This window comes from Coregonus clupeaformis, chromosome 10 (genome assembly GCF_020615455.1).
Source record: "Coregonus clupeaformis isolate EN_2021a chromosome 10, ASM2061545v1, whole genome shotgun sequence".
Taxonomy (NCBI): Eukaryota; Metazoa; Chordata; class Actinopteri; order Salmoniformes; family Salmonidae; genus Coregonus; species Coregonus clupeaformis.
This window is the reverse complement of record NC_059201.1, coordinates 37,518,045-37,528,604: the sequence shown is the minus strand read 5'-3', so window position 1 is coordinate 37,528,604 and position 10,560 is coordinate 37,518,045. Positions and strand designations below refer to the sequence as shown.

Below are 10,560 nucleotides of genomic sequence, written 5' to 3'. Positions count from 1 at the left end.
AGAATTCAAGGCACACTTAACCAGCATGGCTACTACAGCATTCTGCAGTGATACGCCATCTCATCTGATTTGCGCTTAGTGGGACTATCATTTGTTTTTCAACAGGACAATGACCCAACACACCTCCAGGCTGTATAAGGGCTATTTGACCAAGAAGGAGAGTGATGGAGTGCTGCATCAGATGACCTGGCCTCCACAATCACCCGACCTCAACCCAATTGAGATGGTTTGGGATGAGTTTGACCGCAGAGTGAAGGTAAAGCAGCCAACAAGTGCTCAGCATATGTGGAAACTCCTTCAAGACTGTTAGAAAAGCATTGCAGGTGAAGCTGGTTGAGAGAATGCCAAGAATGTGCAAAGCTGTCATCATGGCAAAGGGTGGCTACTTTGAAGAATCTAAAATCTAAAATATATTTTGATTTGATTTGTTTAACACTTTTTTTGGTTACTACATGATTCCATATGTGTTATTTCATTGTTTTGAAGTCTTCACTATTATTCTACAGAGTGTAGAAAATAGTAAAAATAAAGAAAAGCCCTTGAATGAGTAGATGTGTCCAAACTTTTGACTGGTACTGTATATATATATATCTGGATATATCTCATTCCATAGATGTATTTTTGTTCATATATATCTAATTACATATTTGTATTTTCTTTTATATTTACTATATGTTCATGTAAAATTCACAAAAACGAAATGTACTGTATCAGTTGATAGCAACGGTCCACTATACTTTTGTTACAACAATATTATTATTATTATTTTTTTATCTCTCAATCCCTTCTTATTTGGCTTTTGGAAGCACTTTTAGAACATATTGAGCATTGGCGGTAACTAATATCTAAGTCAATAAAATATTTTTCAAAACAACCCTTTGGAGTGATTTTTTTAAAGGATATGGATGATAAAAAAAAAAAAAAGTTTCATATCTCACACTTGGGGCAGTTTACTGTCATCAAAATAAGAGAAATTCTCTTCTTTTCAAGTGGCTTGTCATATGAGACATGCAATGGCAATGTAGAGAGAGAGAGGTGAAGGGAAATGACACTAGAGAAAGGGAGAGGAAAGAGGAAGTTGGAATTATGAAACAAAATAAACTGTTTTTGCAGAGGTCAAACACCGACCCAGAAGTTGATAAAGAAATGTTGAAGAACAAAAGAAAGAGTAAGAGAATGGATGGCAGGAGATAGTGAATGATGACTGTGGCAAGGGTCTAGTCCAGGTGTCAGAGAGAGAGAAGAGTCAGGATCAGCTGGATAGAGAGAAGGATTCCCATTGAAGATTGTATGGAATGGCCTCTCCCACACTCCGATGTGTTCTCCTAGAAGAGAGAAACAAAGAGAAGACGCAGACTGAGAGGACTAGAGAACAACTACCTACAATGAGGGAAAAAAGTATTTGATCCCAAGCTGATTTTGTACGTTTGCCCACTGACAAAGAAATGATCAGTCTATAATTTTAATGGTAGGTTTATTTGAGCAGTGAGAGACAGAATAACAACAAAATAATCCAGAAAAACGCATGTCAAAAATGTTATAAGTTGATTTGCATTTTAATGAGGGAAATACGTTTTTGACCCCCTCTCAATCAGAAAGATTTCTGGCTCCCAGGTGTCTTTTATACAGGTAACGAGCAGAGATTAGGAGCACACTCTTAAAGGGAGTGCTCCTAATCTCAGTTTGTTACCTTTATAAAAGACACCTGTCCACAGAAGTAATCAATCAATCAGATTCCAAACTCTCCACCATGGCCAAGACCAAAGAGCTCTCCAAGGATGTCAGGGACAAGATTGTAGACCTACACAAGGCTGGAATGGGCTACAAGACCATCGCCAAGCAGCTTGGTGAGAAGGTGACAACAGTTGGTGCGATTATTCGCAAATGGAAGAAACACAAAAGAACTGTCAATCTCCCTCGGCCTGGGGCTCCATGCAAGATCTCACCTCGTGGAGTTGCAATGATCATGAGAACGGTGAGGAATCAGCCCAGAACTACATGGGAGGATCTTGTCAATGATCTCAAGGCAGCTGGGACCATAGTCATCAAGAAAACAATTGGTAACACACTACGCCGTGAAGGACTGAAATCCTGCAGCGCCCGCAAGGTCCCCCTGCTCAAGAAAGCACATATACAGGCCCGTCTGAAGTTTGCCAATGAACATCTGAATGATTCAGAGGAGAACTGGGTGAAAGTGTTGTGGTCAGATGAGACCAAAATCGAGGTCTTTGGCATCAACTCAACTCGCCGTGTTTGGAGGAGGAGGAATGCTGCCTATGACCCCAAGAACACCATCCCCACCGTCAAACATGGAGGTGGAAACATTATGCTTTGGGGGTGTTTTTCTGCTAAGGGGACAGGACAACTTCACCGCATCAAAGGGACGATGGACGGGGCCATGTACCGTCAAATCTTGGGTGAGAACCTCCTTCCCTCAGCCAGGGCATTGCAAATGGGTCGTGGATGGGTATTCCAGCATGACAATGACCCAAAACACACGGCCAAGGCAACAAAGGAGTGGCTCAAGAAGAAGCACATTAAGGTTCTGGAGTGGCCTAGCCAGTCTCCAGACCTTAATCCCATAGAAAATCTATGGAGGGAGCTGAAGGTTCGAGTTGCCAAACGTCAGCCTCGAAACCTGCAAAGAGGAGTGGGACAAAATCCCTCCTGAGATGTGTGCAAACCTGGTGGCCAACTACATGAAACGTCTGACCTCTGTGATTGCCAACAAGGGTTTTGCCACCAAGTATTAAGTCATGTTTTGCAGAGGGGTCAAATACTTATTTCCCTCATTAAAATGCAAATCAATTTATATCATTTTTGACATGCGTTTTTCTGGATTATTTTGTTGTTATTCTGTCTCTCACTGTTCAAATAAACCTACCATTAAAATCATAGACTGATCATGTCTTTGTCAGTGGGCAAACGTACAAAATCAGCAGGGGATCAAATACTTTTTTCCCTCACTGTATATACTATATATGCAAATAATAACAATAGGAAGTGATGCACAAGAGACCATGGTTGTGTCCCAAATGGCACCCTATTACCTTTTATAGGGTACTACTGTTGACCAGGGCCCATAGGACTCTGGTCAAAAGTAGTGCACTACTGTATATAAGGAAAAGGGTGCCATGTAGGACACACCCATGTCTGTGGTACTAGAGAACTCCTTACCCAGATGTTGTAGTCCCAGCATTCGGTCGGGCCTCTCCGGTAGCGTGCAGAGTTCAACACCTCACAGGGATCCTCCTCCTGGACTGTTGGCCTGGGTTAAGGTCAGAGGGTCAACAAGGAAATGCAGTGACACTTTGGGCCTATATAGAGTCTTCTATATGAATACGATAACACCCATAACACCCAGTGATTCACTTATTTACAAAATGTAGGCTACAGCTAGCTGTATTAGTTAATAAGTCAACGCATTAGGTTTTTGTAACATGCAGGAGATCATGCCCCCCTTTGTGCAGATTAGTAGACGTTGTTGTCCTGGTGAGGTTGTAGTGGACCCCCTGCCTGTCTTATGTCCCTAAAGGCTTGCCGTAGCCTAGGTGACCAAATGAAGGATACACTCCGTTTTGACCTGGGTCAGTCTCTCGATCTCACAGGAGCTACAGGGAAGTGTCTCAGCCACCACAAACAACAGGTTGGTGTTCTCTATCCTTTTAGCATGGAATAACCTACAACAGAGGAAAAGAGGTCACATATTTGTACACACATACACGCGCACGCACAAACACATGCATGTGCACACACACACACACCTGGAGCAGTTCCCGCAGTCCTGCAGCACATTGTATGAGTTGGTGGTGTTGGTGAAGTAGAACTGGCTTTGGATGGTCACACAGCTGCTCTCCCTCTGGTCAAACCCATCTGCCAGAACATCACCTGCAACAAAGGAGGAATGAAACACCCAGAAATGTTTTTTGTTAGGGTATCTTGACACTTTATTTGACAGTTATGAAATAAGAGGGCGATACAGGCACGTGGGAGAAACAGAGGGAAAGGTGGACGCGGGGATTGAACCTCAAGTCTACAGTGGGGATTCAGCTTCATACATGTGACATGTACTGAGAGTGTTCATGTTTATATGTAAAAACATTTCCAGCAAGACAGCCCTGGCAATGTGCTGTCCCGTGTACACCAACTACTTTCCCATTGCCTATGGAAACATATTCCCCTAACATATCAGCTTGGAGAAAGGCACACATGCAGCACAAGAATAAGAAATGTGCACCAACCTGTATAGAGCCAACTGTTGTAGGCCAGTCCATAGAGCAGCTGCTGGACTACAGACCTGATATAGATGAAACAAACAGTGAGAGGGATGCTGAGTCATAGAGTAATATCACAGTAATAGACAGGACATCTCTCTGACCTAAACCTGACGTCATACCTCATTAACCCATAAGAGTCTAAACCCTGTCTAAACCGGGGAGGGGGGGTTCTACTACCAAGGATCATTTTGCTATTTAATTTAGAATTTTAAGACCCCTTGAAGTATCCCAAAAATATATAAATAAAGTATTTGATGAGTTTTTCTGGGGGGCCTTACTACTATTAGCCCATACACACACATTGAATAACAGATCCCCCCCAAAGGAATCTAAAGGAAGTTTGTTCTGAAGTGTCTGTCCTATATCTGAGAGATATAAGAAAGATCAGGAAACTTTTTTGAAAATGTTTACATGTATGTACAGTGGCTTGCGAAAGTATTCACCCCCCTTGGCATTTTTCCTATTTTCTTGCCTTACAACCTGGAATTAAAATGGATTTTTGGGGGGTTTGTATCATTTCATTTACACAACATGCCTACCATTTTGAAGATGCAAAATATTTTTTATTGTGAAACAAACAAGAAATAAGACAAAAAAACAGAACTTGAGCATGCATAACTATTCACCCCCCCAGAGTCAATACTTTGTAGAGCCACCTTTTGCAGCAATTACAGCTGCAAGTCTCTTGGGGTATGTCTCTATAAGCTTGGCACATCTAGCCACTGGGATTTTTGCCCATTCTTCAAGGCAAAACTGCTCCAGGTCCTTCAAGTTGGATGGGTCAAGCTGGTGTACAGCAATCTTTAAGTCATACCACAGATTCTCAATTTGATTGAGTTCTGGGCTTTGACTAGGCCATTCCAAGACATTTAAATGTTTCCCCTTAAACCACTCGAGTGTTGCTTTAGCAGTATGCTTAGGGTCATTGTCCTGCTGGAAGGTGAACCTCTGTCCCAGTTTCAAATCTCTGGAAGACTGAAACAGGTTTACCTCAAGAATTTCCCTGTATTTAGCACCATCCATCATTCCTTCAATTCTGACCAGTTTCCCAGTCCCTGCCGATGAAAAACATCCCCATAGCATGATGCTGCCACCACCATGCTTATCTGTGGGGATGGTGTTCTCGGGGTGATGAGAGGTGTTCGGTTTGCGCCAGACATAGCATTTTCCTTGATGGCCAAAAAGCTCAATTTTAGTCTCATCTGACCAGAGTACCTTCTTCCATATGTTTGGGGAGTCTCCCACATGCCTTTTGGCAAACACCAAACGTGTTTGCTTATTTTTTTCTTTAAGCAATGGCTTTTTTAATCTGGCCACTCTTCCGTAAAGCCCAGCTCTGTGGAGTGTACGGATTAAAGTGGTCCTATAGACAGATACTCCAATCTCCGCTGTGAAGCTTTGCAGCTCCTTCAGGGTTATCTTTGGTCTCTTTGTTGCCTCTCTGATTAATGCCCTCCTTGCCTGGTCCGTGAGTTTTGGTGGGCGGCCCTCTTTTGGCAGGTTTGTTGTGGTGCCATATTCTTTCCATTTTTAACAATGGATTTAATGGTGCTCCGTGGGATGTTCAAAGTTTCTGATATTTTTTTATAACCCAACCCTGATCTGTACTTCTCCACAACTTTGTCCCTGACCTGTTTGGAGAGCTCCTTGGTCTTCATGGTGCCGCTTGCTTGGTGGTGCCCCTTGCTAGTGGTGTTGCAGACTCTGGGGCCTTTCAGAACAGGTGTATATATACTGAGATCAGGTGACAGATCATGTGACACTTAGAGTGCACACAGGTGGACTTTATTTAACTAATTATGTAACTTCTGAAGGTAATTGGTTACACCACATCTTATTTAGGGGCTTTATAGCAAAGGGGGTGAATACATATGCATGCACCACTTTTCCGTAATTTATTTTGTAGAATAAGTTATTTTTTTCATTTCACTTCACCAATTTGGACTATTTTGTGTATATCCATTACATGAAATCCAAATAAAAATCAATGTAAGTTACAGGTTGTAATGCAACAAAATAGGAAAAATGCCAAGGGGGATGAATACTTTTGCAAGGCACTGTAACCTTTATTTTTGGAACTAAACAGACTGCATGTGACTCGTTTTTGGCACACAGCTTGTGGCTTCGGGACAAGTCTCTGAATGTCCTTGAGTGGCACAGCCAGAGCTCGGACTTGAACACGAATGAACATCTCTGGAGAGACCTGAAAATAGCTGTGCAGCAACGCTCCCCATCCAACCTGACAGCGCTTGAGAGGATCTGCAGAGAAGAATGGGAGAAACTCCCCAAATACAGGTGTGCGAGCTTGTAGCGTCATACCCAAGAAGACTCAAGGCTGTAATCGCTGCCAACGGTGCTTCAACAAAGTACTGAGTAAAGGGTCTGAATACTTATGTAACTGTATAATTTCAGTTTTTTATTTTTAATAATTTTGCAAACATTTCTAAAAACCAGTTTTTGCTTTGTCATTATGGGGTATTGTGTGTAGATTGATGAGGGAAAAAAACAATTTAATCAACGTTAAAAACGTTTAAAAAAGTGGAAAAAGTCAAGGGGTCTGAATACTTTCCGAAGGCACTGTATACAAGAATTATGGAGGCCACTGTGTTCTTGGGGACCTTCAATGCTGCAGAAATGTTTTGGTACCCTTCCTCAGATCTGTGCCTCGACACAATCCTTTCTCGGAGCTCTAAGGACAATTCCTTCGACCTCATGGGTTGGTTTTTGCTCTGACATGCACTGTCAACTGTGGGACCTCATATAGACAGGTGTCTATATTTAATCAATTTTAGAATAAGACAGAATGTGGAAAAAGTCTGAATACTTTCAACTGGTACCGGGGGACCTTTAGACAAGTCTTGTGAGGTCTATGGGCATCCTAGAGCAAAACAACCGACATGTACGCGTTTGCGAGTCTCACCTTTCTACAGAGGGGTCATATTAGTGTGTAGCCCAAACTGTTCGGACGCTACAGACAGAAGTTGGCAGATCGGCTGTACTGACTTTAGACGAGTCCCAAGACACTTGTGGGAGTAGGTGAGCAAAACAAAGAACACCATCATGAGAGTCTTTCCATAGAGGGGTCTTAATAGTTTGTAGACTATGGATGATTTTGTGAGAAGACCGATTTTCAGGATGTCTCATGGTCTGAAAAACACAGCTCTAGCTCTGTCACCTTTCACCGCAGATGCGGAAGTGCGACATAGGCGGATGTGATGGATTGAGACGCATCCAATGCAAAGCAAACAACAACATATCTCTAGCTTAAACTGACAGATTTTTATGGGGATTTTTTCATTATACAAATTAGATTTCCGCAGGGGCGCGGACATCGACCTTAGGGGGTTAACAGCAGAGACTAGACATGCTTAAAGGGGCAATCTGCAGTTCAAACAACAACAATGTTTTGGTAAACAGCTGAGGGATGGAGTTGGAGAAATGTAACTACTCTCAAATTCAAAGACGGAGCTATGGATGCAAGGACTGACCATCCATGAGATCAAAATGATATTCATATTTTGAAGTTATACAGCATTTGTTTATTAATTATATTGTAAAACAAGATTATATTTTGGGTTGTGATGGAGTAAGACAGTTTAACTAGTTATATTCTCCAAGAATCTATGGCTGTATCATTAAGTCCTAAAATGTATGCTCTGGATAAGAGCGTCTGCTAAATGGTGTAAATGTATGTACTAATCCCAGATCACCTCTTTAAATGGTTAAGTTTCATACATCTTGTTCTTTAGGTCATGTGATCTGTGCTAAAATAGAGATGGCCTCACCATGCTGCCGCTGAGGTCCACCAGGCCAGACTGAGCATGTCTGCGATGGAGGGCTAGACACAACACATTGGGACCAAGGGGAGGAGAAGAAGAGAGAACACAAGGAGAAGCCATTACTCATTGAAAGATATAGAATAAGTCCCAAATACCATTCCCTATAGTGCACTACTTTTGACCAGAGCCTTATGAAGTTGAAGTTGATAGCCCCTTCCAGAAACAACCTTTAGCACCCCTACACTCTTAGAAAAAAAGGTGCTATCTAGAACCTAAAAGGGTTCTTCGGCTGTCCCCATAGGAGAACCCTTTGAAGAACCCTTGTTGGTTCCAGGTAGAACCCTTTTGGTTCCAAGTAGAAACGTTTTGGGTTCCATGTAGAACCCTTTCCATAGAGGTATCTAAATGGAACCCAAAACGGTTCTACCTGGAACCAAAAAGTAGTTTTACCTGGAACCAAAAATAGTTATTCTATGGGGACAGCCGAAGAACCCTTTTGGAACCCTTTTTTCTAAGAGTGTACCACTAAGGGACTTGTGTAGATCTGAGGGTATAAACAATGTTGTGGTAGCTGCACCTTTGATAGGCTAGGTGGAATAGTTAGTAGTTTTTTCAGGGCCTGTATCCATCCGTAAAGCTTCTCAGAGTAGGAGTGCCGATCTAGGATCAGAACCCCCTGTAAAATGCAAAACTGATGCTAGATCAGCACCCCTATTCTGAAACACTTCATGAATACGGGCCCTGGAGATGAAATAGGGTAGGTAAGGTAAGGCTGCCCTGGTCCTGGAACTCTCACCACAAAGATGCCCCTGGGTGCTGCTCCTGTGTGACTGCTGCTGACTGGCTCACATGCTGACTGGTACTGGAAGGACTGTCGGCGGGCGTAGATGGAGTTGTTATACAGCGCGTGCATCAGATAGGGGTCCACATCACCAAAGAAAAGGCCCACCTGGAACAGCAAGATACTGGAATAACTGACAGGCACGTAGACAAGATCTTTGTCAGACCTACATCTCCATATCTTTAATACACAGATCTATCATACAATATATTTGAGAACAATCAGTCTGTATTATTTGCACACTGGGCTATAGCATAAAACAAGGGTAAGGCTTTGTGACTGGTCTGCACCTATTAAAACTATTGGAGTCAAATAATACAGACTGAATGTTATAATTTTAACATACAGGTACCAAAGAATCAATCAATATCTTCGATAATCAACTTTATTATGCTATTTTACCATTTAGAGATTGTGTAAGATGACCTGGTTGGTACCTACTGACGTTGGCCTTCCATACCTTTTTCCAGTGATCCCTCTGGTTGGACATCACCAGGAAGCCACCATCGTCAATCAGATAGCAGAGTAAGTCCTAGAGACAGGGAATTGTATTGTATTATGATATCACTACTGATAGGCACATACAGACTCTCACACTCTCTTTCTCTCCTATTCTTTCTGTCACACAGACCAGCACTGGACACACACACAAACAAATCACGCCATTACTCCCCAGACACTTGGTTGACATGAACTAGTCAAACTGCTCCAGGGGGTCTGCTCTGAGGCTGACCCTGTGCTGCTCCCAGCCTGTTGTGTGTGTGTATGTGTGCGTGGGTTGTGTCTGGTTGGGTACTGTGACAGCAGTTTGTACAATGTAGGGCTATGTGAAAGGAGAGGAATTCTTACGTCAGTGTTGACTTCGCAGTCCATCTCACAACTTCTGGATGGCCCACACTGTACAAAGGAAGTCAGAGAGTCATCATAACATAATAACGTTAGACTGGATCTGTTCAAGTCACTTCACAGCAGTCACACAGAGGACTGATCATTTTTACCCAGCCTTTCATACAGTACCTTTTGCGAGCCCTGACGACTGTCAGACACGTTGCTGGCCAAGATCTTGAACTTGTCTACCCAGGCTTCCAGGTCCAGCTTCACCCCCACCACTGGTCAGCAGGAGAGTTAAAACAAGACCATGAGACCAGACCATGAAAGATAGAGGTACAGTTTAACAGAAGACTGAGAGATAGCCCATTAAATGAGAAGTTTACCCAAAATCCAGAAACATTGTAGTATTGTACTGAAACAGCTGCAAAAACGGGTCACGTGACTCGTGACGTTGCTGGATGCAGGCCTCGCTCTGCTCCGTTGCCAGTGAATTCATGATTTAGAAATCCGCAAAGTGTGGACAAATTCATTGTTTTATTGAAAGCGCACAGCCAAATTAGTTATTTTTGTCAAAAGTACTATTGGTTTTGAGTCAGGAAATGTGTACTTTTCCACCTAAAACATGTGTGATGATTTAACCTCTTAAGGATCGGACCCTTTTTTTCAATTTTCGCCTAAAATGACATACCCAAATCTAACTGCCTGTAGATCAGGACCTGAAGCAAGGATTTGCATATTCTTGATACTATTTGAAAGGAAAAACTTTGAAGTTTGGGGAAATGTGAAATTAATGTAGGAGAATATAACACATTAGATCTGGTAAAAGATAATA

At 42.4% G+C, this 10,560-nt stretch overlaps 1 protein-coding gene across 2 annotated transcripts in view; it reads right to left on the bottom strand.

The window, feature by feature from the left end:
* Window positions 1-597: 597 nt before the first annotated feature.
* LOC121575495 (voltage-dependent calcium channel subunit alpha-2/delta-2-like) overlaps window positions 598-10,560 on the bottom strand; it is a 105,702-nt gene continuing 95,739 nt past the window's right edge. For both annotated transcript variants that reach the window (XM_045222994.1, XM_045222995.1), the window contains exons 29-38: window positions 9,915-10,006; window positions 9,747-9,794; window positions 9,358-9,429; window positions 8,853-9,005; window positions 8,063-8,115; window positions 4,242-4,297; window positions 3,765-3,888; window positions 3,571-3,680; window positions 3,178-3,260; window positions 598-1,325 (exon numbers count right to left, since the gene is read on the bottom strand). In XM_045222994.1, coding sequence (XP_045078929.1) covers window positions 1,230-1,325; window positions 3,178-3,260; window positions 3,571-3,680; window positions 3,765-3,888; window positions 4,242-4,297; window positions 8,063-8,115; window positions 8,853-9,005; window positions 9,358-9,429; window positions 9,747-9,794; window positions 9,915-10,006 — 887 coding nt within the window. In that variant the 3' untranslated portion in view covers window positions 598-1,229. The remainder of the gene's footprint in view (window positions 1,326-3,177; window positions 3,261-3,570; window positions 3,681-3,764; window positions 3,889-4,241; window positions 4,298-8,062; window positions 8,116-8,852; window positions 9,006-9,357; window positions 9,430-9,746; window positions 9,795-9,914; window positions 10,007-10,560) is intronic.